The sequence below is a fragment of the Mus caroli genome, unplaced genomic scaffold (genome assembly GCF_978045245.1).
Source record: "Mus caroli unplaced genomic scaffold, Mus_caroli_1 scaffold_16, whole genome shotgun sequence".
In the NCBI taxonomy this organism is placed as follows: Eukaryota; Metazoa; Chordata; class Mammalia; order Rodentia; family Muridae; genus Mus; species Mus caroli.
The window spans coordinates 31,414,031-31,434,643 of record NW_028227271.1 but is presented as its reverse complement, the minus strand read 5'-3'; the positions used below and the strand labels follow the sequence as shown (position 1 = coordinate 31,434,643).

The 20,613-nt window shown below is 48.2% G+C and overlaps 1 protein-coding gene across 1 annotated transcript in view; it reads right to left on the bottom strand.

Moving 5' to 3' along the window:
- Kcnk9 (potassium two pore domain channel subfamily K member 9) overlaps nucleotides 1-13,638 on the bottom strand; it is a 42,819-nt gene extending 29,181 nt beyond the window's left edge. The window contains exons 1-3 of the mRNA XM_085831545.1: nucleotides 13,538-13,638; nucleotides 11,510-11,618; nucleotides 10,056-11,238 (exon numbers count right to left, since the gene is read on the bottom strand). Coding sequence (XP_085687671.1) covers nucleotides 10,056-11,238; nucleotides 11,510-11,618; nucleotides 13,538-13,638 — 1,393 coding nt within the window. The remainder of the gene's footprint in view (nucleotides 1-10,055; nucleotides 11,239-11,509; nucleotides 11,619-13,537) is intronic.
- Between the last annotated feature and the right edge of the window lie 6,975 nt (nucleotides 13,639-20,613).

Here is a 20,613-nt window from a genome sequence, read left to right as displayed (position 1 = left end):
AGAATTGCATGGAAGAGTCAGTGACACCTTAACAAAGGGAGAAAATGTGGTAAGCAAGTGAATGGCTGAAAGATCCAGTGGCTGATGGGTAATAAATTATGGTTACATGGAGAACTGTGTAACAAAACAGTCCATGAGAGAATGAGTGGCAGGTGCACGGAGAACTGAATGATGTAATGGTGTACAGAGGGATGATTGGTGGGAGCATAGAGGATAGAGTGAAATCATTGGTGCTTAGAATGAGTGACAGGTTCATGGAGAACTGGGTGACATAATGATGTATAGGGGAGTGAACAACAGGCACATGGAGGAAGGAATGGCAAACACACAGAGAACTAATGAGATGCTGAAGAGGACAATAAATGACAGGAGCAGGAATGAGTGAATGGTGTGATGGATATGGGAAATGAAGAGACAGTCATGGAGGACTGACTGATTTCATGGTGTATAGGATAATTAATGATAGCTGTGTGGAGGACTGAACGAGGTTGTGATGTTTGGAATAAGTGATGTCACGACATAAAGGGGGAATAGAAGATGGGTACAATGAGGACTGAGTGATGCAATAGTTTTAGTGACAACATGGGACTCTGGGGGATGGCATGGTCCATAGGGAAATGAGTGGCGAGTGTGTGGAGGATTAAATGATCTAATAATTCTCAGAGGGGATGAGGGACAGTCCTTAGGAGAACTGAATATGAAAGGACTGTGTGATGTAATGATGCATAGGAGGATTAATGACAGGTGCAAGGTAGACAGTGGGATTGATGGTGTAGAGTGGAGTGGATGGTCTGTGCCCTGAATCATGAGTGATGTGGTGCGTCTGGGAACAGATGAGAGGTACAAGGAGGATTTAATGATGTAACAGTGCATAGCAGGTGCATTTAGGAGTGGATGATACACTAGCAGATAGCAGAAGGACAGGACTGTGTGGGTGACTAAAGGAAGGGTAGAGGAATGAACAGGAGGTAGCTAGACAACTGAGTAACACAATGGCGGATAACAGAAAGAGGGACATGTTTAGGTGACAAAAAATAAAAGGTCAATGGCACTGTGGTAGTCAGGGAACAAGTGACAAGTATAGAAAGAACTGATGGGACAATTGTGAATGTAGAAAAAAAGACAGGTGGGAGGAGGAACTACCTGGGCCCTGGCAGATGGAGAATGAATGGGAAGCACTTGAAGAAATGAAGTAGACAGTGGCAGGTGTGAGAATGACTGCCGGGTGGGCAAGAACTGAACAATTCATGTGAGACAATGGACTGGCTTAGAGAGATAGTGACACAGAGGGAGGCCATGGAGGTTGGAGGGGTTTAGGGTCTAATAGAAAATGAATAGCAAATGAATGGAAGAATGTGTGGTGCAGTGGTAAATGGGGGAATGAATAAGAGGGAAGCTAGAGAGCTGAGAGTTACAGTGGTAGATGAGGGCTGAGTGACAGGTAGCTGGAAGTTCAAATGACACAATAAAAGATGAGGAGATGGATATCCAATCTGTAGGTGACTGAGAGGATGGTGGCCTAGGAAGTGGGTGATATGTGGAAAGAACTAAGTTACAATGGCAGGTGGAAGTATGGACACTTCCCAGACACGTGAGTGATGATATCTCAGAGGGAAAGTATATGAGATTATGGAAAGCTAAGACAATGGTAGATATGATATGGGAGTGTGGAGAACTTAGGCAAACCAAGACAGGATGGGGGATGAGTGACAAGTGAATGATGAGAGAACTGAATGATGAGATGGCAGCTGGATGTTTGAGTGACAATTGCGGGGAGGACTGTGCAAAAGAAGTATGCAAGAAGGAGATAGTTGAAGAGATAATGGTAGGGAGGAAGGGGAATGGAAAGTTGATAGAGATAAAGAAGTGGATGGCAAGTCCAGGGAGCACTGAGTAACGTGTAGTGAAAGGGGAGCACTAAGGGAATGGGGGTGTACATGGCATGTGGGTGGAGGGACCAAATGCTCCAATAATGAGACAGAAATGAGTTGTTCTATGGAAGACCATGAACATGATCGTAATGTAGAGGAACGGACAAGAGGTGCTCAGTAACTGAGCAATAGTTACAGTGTCAGGTAGAAGAATGAATGACAGAGGAATGGAGGCTCCTCAAGTGACACAGTGACAGATGTGCGAAGGAATTGTATATGTGTAGAAAACTTGATGGTGCAGTGGTTGATGAAAGGGGAGGAAGGCAGATGTACAGCAGCCTGAACAATGCACAGGTGGCAACTGATGACAGGTAATGTAGGACAAAGCAAGAGCTCGTGTCAGATAGAGGAGTTTCATGGGAGAGTGGTGATATGAGAGTGGGTGGGACAGTGAGAGAAGTGAGTTTTCACTGGTGGCTAATAGGAAATGAAGGGTGGGCACATGTAGGACTAAGCAATACTGTGGCTGGTGGGGAAATGAATGACAGGTTCTCAGAAGAGGAGTGGCACGGTATCCAATGCTGATGTGCAGGGACCACAGTGCGCATCCATCGAAGAAGCTGGATGGCAGGTGACTAGTGTGATGTTTGCTGATGGAATAACTGTCCAAGTGCATCGAGGACTGGATGATGACTGGCTAATAGGGAATTAGTGATATATGGGTAGGGATGACAGTGTTGGGTGGGTGAGGCAATGAATGACAAGGCCCACAGAAGATTACAAGATACAATGGTGAGTGGCAGAATGATTTGGGTGGCTGTGAGGTCACAAAGTGAATGAGTGCATGTGTGCATAGACATGGATAGATAGAGGTGTCCATAGTAAGTACATGGACAACCATTATTAGGGCACCTACCATAGGACATTTACCTCCTGCTCCAACTCTTCCCTCTCTGGTCTTCCTAGGTTAGGTAAGACAGAACAGAGCATGTGAATGTGGCAGATGCCTTTGGGGGGGGGGGGGTCCTTGCCTCTGATTTCATTATTGTTTCAGAGCACCAGGGCATCTCTGCACATCTAGGGAAAAGTGTCTGTGATGCTACCCCAAATCAACAGCCCTGCCCCCTGCTTCCTCCATGGTACCTGTAAGCAGGATGGTTGCTAGAGAGCCTTGAGCTGAGTGAGGATGGCTGAGGCTAGGACTAGAAAGGATCCAGGGAAGCAGAGCTGTCTACAGGCATCCCCTGCATCCTCGGCATGATAGATGCTGGCCACATAGATATGGAGAACTCAGAACCCTCTTGCTCCCCGTGCTACCCATCACCTGGGTTTGGCTGAGCAGGCTCCCTAAATAGTGAGGTGGGGCACATAGACCCACATTACCCTTGGGATGACTTCCCAGCTATAGTCTGAAGTAAAGAGACCCTATTTGCATTATTCTCTTCTGTGCCCTCCCCTTTAGTGTCCATTGCCTTATCTGCCTCAGTTTCCTCATCTTTCAAGCAGAGCAGTGTCCTTATCAGCTCATGGGTCAGTAGATGGATGGAGAGAGAGAGAGAGAGAGAGAGAGAGAGAGAGAGAGAGAGAGAGAGAGAGATATTAGGCTCCATGATTCCTCAGGCATCAGCCTGTCCCATTGATCCACCTTCAGCTTTGCAGTCTTTTGTGGGATGCCTATTCTATGCTAAGTTCAATGTGGGACACTGTAGGTTCAGGGGGAAAAGGCAGTTTAGACCTGAGGAAGAATGAACAGAATTCACAAAGCTGAGATTGACTGGAGAAGAGGAGGGCAAGGGTGGCACTTGAAGAACTGGGGTGGGTAAGCATGCTCTGTGTGTGTGTGTGTGTGTGTGTGTGTGTGTGTGTGTGTGTGTGTGTGTAAAGATGCTGTGTTTGAGTGAGAGTGCATATGTGTAAGGATTCTGCACATGTGTACATGAGTGTACATGTGTGTATGTGTGCACATGTGCATGCATACATGTGGGTAAGATGTTGTGCTTGTGTGTGAGTGTGTATGTATGTGTGAAAGGATACTATGCATGCATGTGTGTAAGCATGCTGTGTGTGAGTGAGTGTGTATGTGTGTACATGTGTGTGTAAGGGTGCCATGTATAAGTAAGTGTGCATGTGTATGTGTGTACAAGTACATACACACGTGTGTAAGGATTCTGTGAATGCATTCATGAGTGTTCGTGTGTATGAGTGCATAGGAGCATGCACAAATGTGTTTAAGATGTTGGGCTTGTGTATGTGAGTTTGTGTGTGTGAAATGATGCTATGCATGTGTGTGTAAAGATGCTGTGTAAGTGAGTGTACATATGTGTGTGCATTGTGTGAGTGAGTGTGCATGTATGTATGTGTACACAAGTACATACACATGTGTATAAGGATCCTTTGCTTGTGTGTGTGAGTGTGTATGTATGTGTGAAAGGATGCTTGCATGTGTGAGCATGTGTGTATAAGAATGAGGTTTGTAAGTGAGTGTGCATGTATATGTAAGGATTCTGTGAATGCATCCAAGAGTGTTCATGTGTATATGAGTGCACAAGAGGATGCACACATGTGTATAAGATGTTGTTCTTGTGTGTGTGAGTGTGTATGTGTGGGTGTGAAAGGATGCTATGCATGTGTGTGCATGTATGTGTAAGGATGCTGTGTGAGTGTACATGTGTGTGTGTGTAAGGATTCTGTGCATACATGCATGGGTGTGCATCTGTGTATGTGTGCACAAATACATGCACACATATGTGAAAGAATGCTGTGTATCTGTATGCATGTGTGTATAAGAATGTGTAAATAAGTGTGTGTGCATGTGTAAGGATTCTATGAATGTATCCATGAGTGTGTATTTGTGTATGAGTGCATAAGCGCATGTACACATGTGTGTGTGGATGTCTTGTTTGAGTGAGTGTGCACGAATAAGAATTCTGTACATGTGTGAGTAAGTGTGCATGCACCTATGTGTATAAGGATGCTGTGCTTGTGTGTGTATGTCTGTAAAAGGATGCTGTGCATGTGTGTGTAAAGAATGCTATGTGTAAATGTGCATGTGTATGCATGTGTGCATAAGGATGCTGTGTGAGTGTGTGTGTGTCTGTGTGTGTGTAAGGATTCATTGTATGCATGCATGAGTGCTCATGTGTGTGTATGGTTTCACAAGTGCATGCACACATGTGTGTAAGGATGTTGTTCTTATGTGTGAGTGTGTATGTTTGCATAAAGGATGCTGTGCATGGGGGTGTTGCATGGGGGTGTAAAGCTGCTATGAGTAAATGTATATATGTGTGTAAGGATTCTGGGTATGTGTGCATGAGTGTTCATGTGCAAGTGTGTATTAGTGCACAAGTGCATGCATGCAAATGTTTATAAAGATGCTATACTTGTGTGTGTGTGTGTGTGTGTGTATTTGAAAGGGTGCTGTGTGTATGTATTTGAATGTGTGTGAATGTGTGTTTAAAGATGCTATGTGCATCTGTGTGCATGTATGTGCATGTGTGCATATGTGTGCATGTGTGTATATGTGTATGTGAAAGGGTATTATGCATATGTGTGTGCATGTGTGTAAGCATGCTATGTGTGAGTAAGTGTGTATGTGTGTACATGTGTGTGTAAGGATGCCATGTATAAGTAAGTGTGCATGTGTATGTGTGTACAAGTACATACACACATGTGTGTAAGGATTCTGTGAATGCATTCATGAGAGTGTGTGTGTGTGTGTGTGTGTGTGTGTGTGTGTGTGTGTGTGTGTGTGTGTTTAGCCCGGTGAATGGCACAGGACAGGTAAAGACTCTCGCTGAGCTTAGCTGTGCTTGATTCACACTGGACTACCACACTGGGCTTCCAGAACCTTCTCTGGAGGCCAGACTTTATCTTGTCATCTATACTGTCCCCAGGGTCTTAAAGCAGGCAGCACAAGCAAGTCAGAGCAGGTGCTTGCCGTGAATGTGGCTCATAACCACCTCAAAATCTGTGATGAATGCTGTCCATTTTGTGAAAAGTCTGTTCAGTAATCTGCTTCTGACTTGGGAAGGAATTTGATGTCTGTCTAGAACAGGGAAGAACCCCTAGGGATCCTCTCAGCAGGTCCCGCCTCTTTCTGCAGACCCCAGTCCTAAAACAGTGGCCTTCACTCCTATGACAGCAACCTCAGTTTCAGAATGACTCAGAGAGTCAGGAAAGTGTGTGCTTCTTCCCTGTTCCTCAAAACTGTAGCTAGAGAGAAAATCCCACAAGCCCACCCTCCTTCCTCCATGATAAACCAGCCTTTAAATTGTCCTCCACAGCTTGGCAGATGGTATCTGGTGTCTTCCTTTTTAATAATCCTAAAGGTAACCAACCTAGACCACAGACGTTAGACAGTAAAAAAACAGAGAGATGAAAGTCCCGTCTCTGGTACATTCTGCAAAGAGGCTGACTGTGAGACAGTTTTAGCTTGAACCTCCCACTGTGGGAGGTGATAAGTTTATACCAGTCATATATTATGCAAGCTCCAAGACCTCATCCCCAAGCAGAAAAAAGTCCAATAAATCCCCTGGACCCATGTAGACTCTGCTCAGCACTGTCTACTTCCCCCACTTGCCTAGGTCCCCACTGCACAGCCAATCAGGTCAGTGGGCTACAAGAAAGGGTGCTCTCACCCAAGTTCAAAACCAACCAGGAAAACTCCATTCAAGAGATCTGCAACATGAGAGCAACGTGAAAGGGCAGTTGTCATGCACAGGACTCCCAGACAGCCAGGGCTGGAGTTGACATATTGGTCCAAAGTCTTCCATGAAAGCATAGTTACAGATTCAGAATAAAGTGGTAATTACACATGGTTTGAAACTCCATTCCAAAGAGTGAGTTAAAGCTACATCTGAGACGCAATGCTCCTTAGCCTGCTCCAGGGGCTCCTGCCACAACCAGAGTCTTGGGTGCAAAGGCGATGTGCACACACCCAAGAAATCACTCAAAGTCAGGCAAAAAGGGGTAGCTGTGACAATGAAGCCCACTTGCTGATATCGTTGCCCAATAAAAGACAATTCCTATGGTACCACGGCTTGGGCTGCTTTTTATTCTTAGTCCTAAAAGCACTTTCACTTCTACTTATATTTTTAAAGGAAAAGAAAAAAAAAACCAAAATGAATTGCGAAGGTGTTTTATTTCCTATAGTTCTCTAACCAGACACCATGAGACTCAGTCAGCCCAAAACAGGAGTATAGATTTGGCATCTACTAAGTGCTTCAATGTGCAGGGCTGTGGAGTGATCCTACATGCCCATGGCTGATGATAAAAGGCAGCCTGTCAAGTGGTTACTATATAATAGCCCGTCTACAAGGTGAGGAAACTGAGGTTGGAAATCAGAAAATGGCATCACTGTAGTCTTCCTGCATGGAAGGCTCCAGATTCTAGGCTTCTCACACAAGCTCAGCTGCCTTCAGGTGTGTGTGTGTGTGTGTGTGTGTGTGTGTGTGTGTGTGCGCGCGCGCGCGCGCGTGCGCATGCATGTGAGCTTATGTGTGTATGTGTGCTTGTATGTGTGATTCAAGTATGTCTATGTGTGCACCTGTGTGTGCCTATGCATGTATATATGAATATATTTGAGTATGTGTATATTTACAAGTATGTATATATGTATGGCTACATTGCCTGCATGTGTGTAAATGTGAATGCAAATGTGTATGTGTATGTACATATGTGTATATGTGTGTATATGCATATGTATATGACTATGCATGTGTATGTGCATGCATATGAGTATACACTCATATGTGAATGTATGTGAATGTATATGTATGCTTATGTCTCTTTCTACATGTAAATGTGCATACAAGTGGGTATATGTATGTATATATTATGTATGTATGTATGTTTGTATACCTATACATGTGTATCTGCATGCATATGACTGTATATATGAATGTATCTGTAACTGTGTGTCTGCTACAAGTGTGTGTTTGCATGTATGCAAATGTGCTTGCAAGTGGGTATGTTTATTTATGTATGTATGTGTTTATGTACTTGTCCATGTGTATGTATGCATGTGAGTGTGTATATATGCGAGTGCATACATATGTGCATGTATGTGAGAGTGTGTGTGTCTGTCTGTGCATGTGTGTAAATGTATGTATGCATGCATATGAATATGCATGAGAATGTGGATGTATGTATGTGTATGTATGCACACACAAGCACAGGTATGTACTTGTGTATGTTTTCAACCTTTCAAAAACTCAGTAGAAAACCCAATAAAAGAAATTAGAGAAATCATCATTTTCCTCTTTCCCAAGTGGCCCTGATCCTATACTGATGGCAGCATCCTTCTCTAGGGGCCAGGACAACAGTTGCATTTGCTCCTCTTCTGTCTACACCATTTTCTTTGGAGTTTCAAACATTAGACGCTTATGTCCAGAACTGCCAGTCATATCAATGGTTAGTGCAAGCTACCTCAAGACCACTTACTGTTTTGTTTTATTTTGTTTTTTTTTTAAGAAATGTGGCAACATGACAATGCTTGTTTTTAACAAACCCAGCCCTCTCACAGTGTCACCCACCTCTATGGAGTAGTCAACAGTTTTCTATGCTGATTTTGCCACAGGGAACTAGCCTGAAAACCAAAGTCTCTGTTCCAAACCCAGAGCACAAAAGGCACGCTAAGGGCACCATGAGATTTCTCCCCTCTCTCCGTGTCACAGGCAATATTCTTGCCTTCCTGAAAATATACCTGTCCCCAGAACACATCCATATATCACCATGACAGTTCAAAGACAGAAATGACGCAGTGACCAGTGGCCTCTCTTCCAACCTGGAAATGCCACAGGGTGGGGGTGGGGCGGGGGCTTTGGGGCCAGCAGGGCCAGCATGTCCTTTATGTTATATGAGTAACATAAAGGTGATGCCTTTTCCCCAGACATGAAAACTTACATATTTAAATAAAGCAACCCTCAAAAAGTCTTTCAAACAAGAAGGAAAGACAGGCTGTCCCAGGCTGGTGCTTCCTGTTGCATATGGCTGGCACCCTCAAATCCTCTGTACCCACCCCCCGCCCCAACAGCACAGAGCTCTTCAGATTTAAAAAAAAAAAATTTTAAATTAAAAATGCATGGGAAAATTCGAGGGGAGATCCAGAAAAGGAAATAAGTGAAGAGGGTTTCGTATCAGGACACAGGGGCACACATTTGAGTCCACATTCTGATTCTTACCGATCCAAAGAGATGGACCAAGGTATTGTGCCAAGACAGGGCAAGTGACCAGCCAGAGACACCATTCTGCCTCCTGCCAGAAAGGTATTTACCACATCCCCTGGGATAAAGTCTGGTCTTCCCATTCCCACAGGTTTCCATGTGCAAATCCAGGGGTGTCTCCCAACCACCAGCTTCAGTGGGGATGCAGTCATAGGGATCCATCCAGCAGAGACTGACCTCTGAACCATAACCTGTGTGAATCAGGGAAGCTACATACAGGCAGTCTCATCTTGTACTAGATGGACTCTTTCCCAAAAAGGGTTAAACTCCCCCAGTTTTCAAACAACATCCAGACTCCTCTGGTCCACAGTCCCAGTCCACAAGGGCAAACAAGCACCCCCACATCCAACCCACCAGGACCGCATTGCAGGTCACCTGCTGCCACCCCCACCCCAACCATAGAAGAGAAAACTCTTCTCTCAGGACCTAACACTCTCTCGGCAACCCAATAGAAGGATATTGGGTGCTGAAATCTCAAAAGGTCCCCAGGTGAGGAAGGACCAGTACCACCCCCCTCCTACATACAGCTCCATAAACAACCTCCTGTCACCTTGATGTCCCGCCAGCTTTGTCCCAAATTTCCCAAGAGATAGTAAGTTTAAGGCTTGGAACCCACTCAAGGAAGCGCAGCCAACACTGGGGCGTTAGGTGGGTGGGTGTTCGGCTGTGGGATTATTCTTAGAGCTCCACTCTTCGCAAAAGTGGCGCCTCCACCCTCAAGACAACAGCACTGACTCTGCGAGTTCCCAAGCCTGGCCCAAACACCAGAGGAGTCTGGGGCACCAGGTAGGGTCCCCTGGAAGAGTGAGGTCATGCCCCTGAGGGATGAGACACTGAAACAGGGTCTGTCTTAAACCTGGGAAGCCCCCACCCCCACCTCAGCATTGCTCCGTGTGCGCTACATCTCCTGGACCCCTCCCGTGTCTCCCCCGAGCCCGGTGGCGGCACACCCATTCCTTACCGATAGTTGTGATGACAGTGATGGCGAAGTAGAAGGAACCGGCGAATTTCCACTGGACACCAGCGCGGTGGGGCTCAGACTGCAGGATTACCAGCTCCAGCTGCTGGTAGTCATCGGAGCTGATGTTGTACTTGCCTCTGAGACGGACTTCTTCGGCTTTAAGTTTCTCCTCCTCGCGCATCTCATGGTCCGACTCGAGGGCGTCGAACACCGCGGCACCGACCAGCAGGTAGGTGAAGGTACAGGCGATCAAGGACAGGGTACGCACGTTCTGCCGCTTCATGGCCGCGAAGAAGGAGATGCTAAAGGGAAGTTGAACCAGACCACGAGAATCCCAATGCAGCGCGGCGCTGACCAAGCCTCCTCTACGATGGAGTCGAAGTTGCAAGCGGTGGTAGCAGCAGATGCCACAGCTGATGTTGGAAATTTCGGTCTCCTCTTGGGCATCATCACTCTCACGAACTTCACCACCTGAAGGCTGAGGGGCTTCCCCGGGTGCCGCGGGCTCCTGGGACTCAACGACCTCACCCTGCTCCCCGGACTCTGCGGATTCTGCGGGACCAGCGGACGCCCCGGGCTCGGCAGGCTCGACTGACTCTGCGGGCGCAGCGGGTTCCGCGGGCGCAGCGGGTTCCGCCGGCTTAGCGGGTTCCGCGGGCTCAGCGGGTTCCGCGGGCGCAGCGGGTTCCGCGGGCGCAGCGGGTTCCGCGGGCGCAGCGGGTTCCGTGGGCGCAGCGGGTTCCGCCGGCGCAGCGGGTTCCGCGGGCACAGCGGGCTCTTCAGGAGCACCCAGTGCAACGGATTCCGCGTACACAGGGGGGTCCGCGGGCGTGGTGATCACCACCGGGACACGCGAGATGGTGGACATGTTGATGACATTGCTTTGGCGCGGAGGCCAGCGATCCTGGACCCGGGACACCCTATGCCAGGCCTGGGTCAAGCGGTTTGCCCCAGTGCGGATGGTCGTGCGGATGGATGGGCCAAGCTCGTTCCGCGCGGGCTGCCTGGTCCTGGGCACCTCGCCCCTCGAGCCTGCGGGCTCGGTTGGGGCAGGATCGGTAGCCGGGACAGAGGGAGACCCAGGGAGGGGTTCCCCATCCCTGATGCGTTCCCCGGCTAGCGGGGCCCAGCTAATCGCCTCCAGTGTGGCGGTTGCCCCGCGGGGACCTGCTTCTCCCTCTAGCTTTCTTCACCCCCCTTGGGTAGGGGGAAATAGAAAGTTTGCTAAGTGAAGGAGTCTCTAGAATCCCTGCAAGCAGGGATAAAGTCTATCTAGCAGGGGCAACGGGCGAGGAAACCCGATGCCCCAAGATCCAAAAGCCCCGTGCCCACCTGGGCGCGCGGGGCACGCGGGGTGCCCGCCGCGCGACAGCCGATCTGCGAAGTTTGTTCTGCTCAGCCTCTGAAGCTCAGGAACACGACGAAGCCCAAGACAGGAGCCGCGACGGAGCTACCTCGGGGACGAAGAGGGAACTGCGTGGCAGCGGCCGGCCAGCCAGCTCCTCGCCGGGTGGCGGGCGAGGTGGCGGCGGCGGCGGGAGGGGTCCCGCAGCCCTGGAGGAACTGAAGGGTAGGGATAGGGACAGGCAAAGGCGCATCAGCTGCCCGAGGATCCTAAGACTCTGGCGTCCAGGAGTCCAGAGAGGCAGCCGCCGCTCTGGTCTGCCTGAGGCGCTGTGCGTGCGCGCCGGAGGGAGCCCGAGTGTATGTATTCGCGGGTGTGCGTGCGCGCGTGTTTGCGTTTGACGGCCCCGCTCCGGCGGGAGGGAGGGGGGCAGGCTACTCCGAGGATTGGCTTCCCTCCCTCCTCTCTTTTCTCCCTCCCTCCCTCCCTCCTGCAGCCTCTGGGTCGCGCCACCTCCCTCCTGGTCCCCAGCCAGCTGGTGAGGCGGCAGTGGCAGCTCCTGCAGCAGACCTGGTACTGCGCAGGGTGCACATGAAGGAGCCCAGGAGTGATGGCCAGAGAGAGAGAGAAAAGGAGAGGGGTTGAACTAGGTGCCGCTAGGGTTCGGGGATGGGCGGCCAGCCGCTAGAGGGTTTGAGATGGGGATGAAGTGGCTTCCTTCTAAAAAAGTACTGCTCCCCTAAGAGCGCACCCAACCTTGGCAAAGTGAAGAGAGAGTTTGAGGGCCCTGCAGTTGGGGATGAGAAACGAATTTGGCCAGTGGAGACAGATTAACCTTTTATCGGGGGAAACAACAACAACAAAAACCGGGAGAGTTGGGAATAGAAGAGGAAGGGGCTATGCGCACTGGAGAGTGCAACAGCAGTGGCCACACTCTCCCCCTTGTAACACACACACACACACACACACACACACACACACACACGTCCAGCTGCAGCAGCCACCTGGCTCAGCAGCGCCCTACTAGATACTGCCTTCTAGACTGTTGGCGTTTTGACAGCCTCCTTAGTTCGGATGGTGGCTGTGTCCTGGGTGGTCTTGCACCTGCTACCCCCGTCCCCCGCTACTTTTCCCTAGAGATCTGGCGAATAGCGCAGACCACCACTTTTAAGAGTTACACCTCAAGAAAGGATGGACGGGAATTCTCATTTCCCCTCTCCAGCTGTAGCTTCCCCGCCCGCCCCCCCCCCTTATCCCCACTTCCCCCAGTGCGCGCACTTCTTCACTGTTCATTTCTTGATTCCTCTGCTGAGGAGCAGAGCGCAGGAACACCACCACCACCACCCCCCGCCCCCGCCCCCGGCGAGCCACTGCGAGGCACCCTCCAGGTTAAGGCTTGGAAATAGAACAGGAGGATCTGGCCAGGGAGCTACTAGCCTTTGCGTTTAAGGAAGAAGCCAGAATTCCTGTTTAGGTCTTCTGGGTTCCCCACCCACCCATCCTCTTTGGGTTGCCCAGAGGTTTTCTCGCTCACAAAGCTCCCCTAGAGCAGTGCTGCTGCGGACTGGGACAGACAGAAACACACTTTTGAGACCCCGGGCTTTGGTTTCCTCGACCAGGCTATCTTCTCTGTCCCTAGCCATGGACGCTGATGAAGAGATCTGGTGACCACCAAGCAACAGCTAAAAGGCGAGAGCTAGAAGCTGTCCATGGAGATAGGAGCAGCCTGTGAATCGTCCCCAGCTGTTGAAAGAGTTCAGAGATTTAGAAACCCTGTGTTCTTCGGCCTCCTAGACCATGCCCCAGCCTCTGTCTACCCAGACGCATAGCCCAGTGGACTAGGGGCTTCATGTATGCTCCCAGGTAAAAAGCTTTCACCCAATTTAAAGGATCATGGTTGCACCACAGGGCAAGGGCATCAAGCGCTGTGAGCTATTCCTGACCAGTCAAGTCTTCGTGTGGTCTTCCTGGTACCCGGATGGGGAGCTCCACCTGAGCAGGTGCGCTCCCCAAAATTCATTTTGGAAGCCAAGGCCCCCGTGCTTTGCAAGGGAGCCTGGCTGCGGAGTGAGTCACCACAAGCGAGCAACAAAGATTCCCAGCAGCTGGTAATTAATTGAGTTGTGGCTCAGCCTACGACGGAACCCCAGTCAGGCCTCCCGCTGCTCTGGCAGCGGTGGCACCCTGAGTCATGGCCTGACCGTCGGGCCAGCAAGAGGTCCGATAGGGCTTGTGCATCTCGGCGCCACCAGGGGGCGCTAGACTCCGACCCACAGATCTGCCCACGTTTGAGCCAACCAGACTGCAGCGAGGTCCAAGCTGTCCCCAAAGACAAGTGCAGGAGCTGTGGGGGATGGGCTGAGCTCCGATGACTGGAGTCCAGGCTTTGCGCAGAGAAGCTCCAGTTCCACACAGCGTTTTGGAAAGACGGAAAGGCACTTCAGTTTGTTTTATAGGTGAAGGAAAGGCTTCCTGTCCAAGACCACAGAATTACTCCCATCTAGAACCCATTGTCCCCGGGCTTCTTTCCAGAGTTTCCTCCAGGATCCCAGTTTCTTGTCCACATCGCACAACCCAGTTTTTGAATGTCTTTTGACTCCTTGGAGAGGAACCTGAGTCCTGACTATTCTGCCTGCATCCCTAGTCCCCATTCTCTTGGGAAAGATGCTCAGTTCCCACTCCAGGATGCTCAGTGAGTGCTTGCTAGGATGGTGGCAACACACATACACACACACACACACACACACACACACACACACACCAGGGGTAGTTCTGGGAGTTTCACCTCCGAGGGTTACGTGCTGAACCCACGGATTTTTTTTTTAATGAAAAAAGAAAAAGTACAGTGTTTTTGTCTGTTGGATAATTGCCAATTAAGCTCAGAAATTCTTCCTGTCGCTGTCTTTTGTCTGGCATGGGCTCCCCTGTCCACCTTTGAGTCAATGACAGCTCTCCTCCCCCCCCCCGCCCCCCAGTAGTGCTGCAGGTTCGTAGGTGTAACCCTGGGGCATCTTGACTAGACTTGGGCATGAGTAAGAGGTTTAAGGAGGAACTGAGACAAGGAGAGAAAGGCTTTGAGGGCATCAATACAGGGCACAGCTGTGGCCAGTGAGTGGGCTCACAGCCTCTCTGTGCCCCTTCGGGAGTCAGTCCCTAGACCTCCCTTCCGCTTTGGCTCTCTCTTTAATAAAAGCAGATGCATCTTATTAGCTAATAAAACATATCCTGGTTTTATAACTCTACCGCCTACTTGTTTGTTCTGTTCTGTACACACATGTCTGCAACCCTTCCTCCAGCCCTTTCACCAGAGAGGGCATATCCTAGCCCCACAATGCATGAGGACAGAACTCCCAAGCCAGTACTTCTTCAGACACACACACCCCATTGTGTGTCTGACCCCAGGGGCTGCTGCTGAAGGGACGAGAGCGGGAGGGAGGGGGGAACTAAGAGAGAGGGAAGCACAGCACTCTGTGCCAAGTATCCCAGGCTGGTGCCACTGCTAGCCCAGGGCAATTTCTTTTGGCTGAGAAGAAGCCAGCACTGTCAGAGGCTCCCTGGACATCATGAATCATTGGGACTGCCAAATGCATTGTCGCAATCACATCTCCCTCTCTGAATGCAGGCAGACAGCAACTATCCCCACATTCTGCAGGTGAAGCTGAGTTCTCTCATAGCCCCAGCTGGAAGCGGGAGCTTCCCACCAGGGAGCCCTGGGATGGGTAATACTGATTGCCAGCTTGATAGAATCTAGAATGGGCTAGCCTTTGGGCACAGCTCCGAGGGATCACCTACAGTAGGTTGATTGATGTAGGAAGACCCACCTTAACTGTGAACAGCAGCTTTCTTTGGGCTGGAGTCCTGGACTGACTAAAAGGGAGAAAATGAGCTGGGCGCTAATGCTTACTCTCTGCTTCCTGCCTGTGGATGTAATATGACCAGCTACCTCTAGCGACTGCCATTATGCTGTCCTTGTAATGATGAGCTATCTACCCTGGAAGGGGGAGTCGAAATAAGCCTTTCCTTCCTCGAGTTGTTTTGGCTCCTAGTATTTTAGAATGCCAACAGGAAAAGTAGCCAATAGAAGCCCACTAAACAGGAGCTCCCTCCAGCCTTAGACATGCCCCAAAGCCATGCACTCAGTGCAGTGGGTAGTCTGCCTTCATTTCAACCTTCCAGCTGTGTTAGATTCCAAGAACAGCACCCCAATGTGGGGCAGAAAGCTTACCCAGTGTTTCCCAAACAATTCATATGTGAATGTGTTCTGTGGGTACCCCATTTCACCAACACTGAATTAAGCAGAGGAGAATATGGGTCTTCTGAAAAGCTTTGGTCTGCTAACAAGGATTGTCTCACACACACACACACACACACACACACACACACACACACACAAATACTAGTACTATTATGGGAGACTCCCAAACTCACTCAAGGATGGAACTACCTGTGGGTGAAGCAGCATCAGGTCCCAGAAAGCCATTTCAAAAGCCACTGCTCCAGGCTAAGAGCATGCAAGGAAATGAGCAGTCTTGGTTCTAGAGACTAATTTAGACTCTCTTTTGACTTGAACTAGCTCTGTAGCACAGTCTGGAGCATCTATTGAGTACCAGGGTCTGGCAGATTCCCTCTTCCTGGGGTCCCACCTGCAGCTGAACATGCCCACTCTCTGCCAGGAAGCCAGAGCTCTCTATTGAACACACCGACCTTGCATGTTCGTGCTGAAAATCCACTAGCAAGGCTGACCCCTCTTCATCATCCCTAGCCTCAAATCCAGACTCCAGCAGACCCTCTTATCTGAGCTGCTGTTCTTTGCCTCCCAAGAATCCAATGCCACATATGGTACCTCAAAGAATTTCCTTGTACCCCAGGCTGTAGTGTCATGTCTGAGGGGCACTTGCCTATTGCTGTAGTTGGAGAAGTTCCAGTGAAGGCCATGGAAGGCCACTATTATTGTCCCTGGTTACTGAGAAGCCAAGATATCTGAAATTAATACAATGGTTGGTATTTCAGGCTATGGCAGGCTGGGAATTGTGTCTTCTTCTTCTTCTTCTTCTTCTTCTTCTTCTTCTTCTTCTTCTTCTTCTTCTTCTTCTTCTTCTTCTTCTTCTTCTTCCTCTTCCTCTTCCTCCTCCTCCTCCTCCTCCTCCTCCTCCTCCTCCTCCTCCTCTTCTTCTTCTTCTTCTTCTTCTTCTTCTTCTTCTTCTTCTTCTTCTTCTTCTTCTTCTTCTTCTTCTTCTTCTTCTCCTCCTTCTCCTCCTCCATCATCAGCATCATCATGCAGGCACAGGCCACAAGGGTGAGGCCATGTGATGATGAGAAGACATAAAGATTGAGAAGGAAGATGGAAGCCTACAGACCCTACCTTGTACCCAAGAGGTTTCCCAAGCATTTTTGTGGCTACTGCATTAAATTCAAAAGACACTTAGACAAGTCTGCCAAGTTTGGTGCTGATGCAAAGACCTGAGGTAATTTTTTTAAAAAAATGAAGGTTGCTTAGAACTTTTGAGACACAAGAGGCAAGCCAGTGATGGGAACACAGAGACTGGGCCTTACAGAGGTTCAGGGTACATGAATTATCAAGCTCCTGGCCTCCAAGGTTGTGGGTGGCATGGGGAGATAGGTTACCAAGTCCTAGTGATCTCACTAGGTATTTCCAATCTTTAAACTTGTCAGTATGCTGTTCATGACACTCCATATGGGCAGAAGATATTCACATGTCTATTGCCAGAATAAGATTCTTTGGAGATGGATATGATCTGCCCCGAGGGTTAGAAGATTTTTAATGGTAGGAACACCATTAATGATAAACAGGATCTTCTTGGAGTCAAGGTCACTTGGCAAGTGGTGAGAAGTGGCTAAAGGCAAAGTCAGATTATGGTTATCCTCACAAAGCTCTCTGACCCAGGTGACAAAGCCAAGGTGCCTCAGGGTACCACCCTGTCCCATGCCTTTCTTCACTAGAGAAAAGCAAATTATTATATTCAAGTTTCTTAAGGTGTCCTGATCCTCTGCCTATCTTCCACCTGGCTCATCAAAATCTGTATTGCATTCACCCATGGAGCCCAGGTTCCTGCTAGGATCAATCAGAAACAGGATTATAGCTCCCAAGGAGACTGCTGCAGTCAGTAAACCTGTGTCCATCAGTAAGGTCTTATTAACAGGATGGAGAGGTAGGATCGGTGCCCACTGGAAGCTGGTCTGAAGCCTGGACAATAAGATGGAAGGTATTACACAAGCTGACACTGCAACCCAGGTCTGTGCCCTCCTGAGCAACAGAGGATACCCCTGACACCAGCCTCTACTTCTGAGTATCCAAACTTGGCACAGATTAAGACTAAGGGACATTTTCTGATCCTGTTCATGGAAAGGGGAACAGAGAGAATGGGGCCACTGGTAGACAAGAAATAGCATTGGTAACCTTTCTCTCCACCACTTCCCCACTACCCAGTGTTGGTAGTAGTTGGACAGTCAGAGTCAAGGGCCACTTGTTGACCCATTCTTCTGCCTTCTTAAAAAAAACTTAATAGGGCAAGTGAGGTGATTCTACATAGAGAGGGGCTTGCCTCTATGCCTTTGATCTAAGTTTGATTTCCCAGAACCCTCATGGTGGAAGAAGAGAACTGACTCCTTTGACTTGTCTTCTACATGAATGCACATTATGGCACACACATACACACACACACACACACACACACACACTCTAAAATAAAATATATTTTTAATTAAAAAAATCTTCTGCTCTTAAAAATAAGCAAACAACCAGCAGACGAGGAGGAAGAAGGATTGGAGGAGCGAGTGGGGTCAAGGACATCACAAGAACATCACACACAGAGTCAACTGACTGGGACTCAAGGGGGCTCTCAGCGCTCAGGGAGCCTATATGGGGTCTGACCTAGGTCTTCTGCATGCAGGTTATGGTTGTTTAGCTCGGCGTTCTTGTGGGATTACAGTGGAAGTGGAGCTGCTCTGACTCTTTTGCCTACCTTTGAGACCCTTTTTCTCCTCCTGGGTTGCCTTGACCAGCCTTAATGTGAGAATGTGTACCTGGCCTTATTGTGGCTTGTTATGCCATATTTGGTTGATGTCCCTGGAAGACCTGTTCTTTTCTGAGGGAAAGTGAAGTGGGAGAATGGAGCCAGGGAAAAAGGGGAGGTTGGGGAGAGAGACTTGGAGGAGGGGAGGGAGGGGAAACTGCAGTCAGGATGAAATATTAAAGGAAGAAGTAAATAAAAAGAAAAAAATACACAAACCAATGAGGAAGCTGGATCAGTTGGTAGAGTACTTGCTTAGAATGTACAAAGCTCTGGGTTGGTATCTTCATCTACTTAGTATGCAAAGAATATGAACCTGTAGAGTGTTCGACCCTCGCTGAGACATCCTGATCATGCCCCTCCCCACAAGGCTCACGATCTTTTCAGAAGAGGGTGTGGAAAGACTGTAAGAGCCAAATGTGGTAGATGATTTTAAGGAAGCAGTGTTTTCCAGACACAACAGAGCAGATGCACACATAAACTCATAGGATCTCTATGACAGCTTGCACAAGACCCATACAATGCAAGTCAGATGAAATCCCAGCATGGAGCCAGGGAGGTAGGCACAAGAACCTGAGAAGCTATTGGCATTGCATAGCTGCTCTAAGAGGAAAGGTCAGCTTTCTTTCATGGTGTGACCCCTGGTACGGCAACCACATTCCAGGCCCCATTACAAAGAGTAGTTGGCCAACAAAAACTGGACTTAATGGAATTAAAAATTAGTAATATTTTCAATTAAATAGTTATTAATTAAATAGTTATTTATTGTAATAAAATTTAATTAATTATATAATATATAATGATAATTAATAAAAAATAATGGAAAAAGGAGTAAATGTTGGGTAGATAGGGAGGAGTTGGGGGAAGGGTGAATATAATGAAAAAAGACTGTATGACATTCTTGAGGGAAGCAAGGAGGGTAATTTCAGACTTTTCACCTCTCCTACTGCTCTTCCAAATCCAATCCCCAGGCTCATCCCCAGCTCTGTAGTAGTCTACCTGTTGTGGCCTCTCCTCATACTCTGCCCCACCCTAACCTATTCACAGGGGACTAAGCAGATTCTGGTGGAATGTAGCTTCCCTCCCTCCAGTGCATCCCCTTAATCATCTTCTATACTATCCCCATTCCTAAGTGTCAGCTCCCAATACATAGACATATTTTACACAGAATCTCCAGAGGCCACACTGTCAGGACCCCAGATAACCAGGAAACACACAGCCAGCACTCTCTCCTAAGAACAGAAAGGGCAACAGAAAGCAAGGATCAAAACACCCACATAACAAAGGGAAGGCCAGATAGGAGCACCTAGAATTACAGTCATCCCATTCCCAGATGCCTAGATGTCAGTGTAAAACCACAATAAGTGGACAACATGTCTCCATGAGAGCCCAGCAACCCTACCACGGCAGGCCATGGATACTGTAACACAGCTGAAGCACAAAAAACAGACATTTAATTAGTCTTTATGAATGTCATAGAGGGACTTAAAGAGAAAATTAATAAATCCCTTAAAGAAATCTATGCAAACAAACAAACAGTGGGAGAAAATGAGTAGAACAATATAAGACCAGAGAGTAGAAATGGAATCAATAAAGAAAACCCAAACTGAGGGAAATCCGGAGATAAAAAACTTAAGAACTTGAACCAGAGGCAAACTTCATCAACAGAATACAAGAGATGGAAGAGAGAATCTCAGGCACTAAAGACACAATAAAATAAATGAATACCCCAGCCAAAGAAAATGTTAACTCTAAAAATACTCTAGACACAAAACAGCCAGGAAATCTGGGACACTATAAAAAGACCAAATCTAAAAATAAAAGGAATAGAGAAAGGAGAAAAAATAAAGGTCAAAGGCACAGAAAATATTTTCAACAAAAATCATAGAAGAAAATTACCCTAACCTAAAGAAGGAGATGCCTATCAAAGTACAAGGAGCACAACACCAAGTAGGTTGGACCAGAAAAGAAAGTCTCCTTGGCACATAATAATCAAAACACTAAACATACAGAACAAAGAAAATATTGTAAGCAGCAAGGAGAAAAGACCAAGTAACATATAAAGGCAGACCTATTAGAATTACACACGACTTCTTAATGAAGACTCTAAAGGACAGAAAGGCCTGGACAGATGTGCTTCAAACTCTAAAAGACCACCACTGGCAGCCCAGACTACTACACC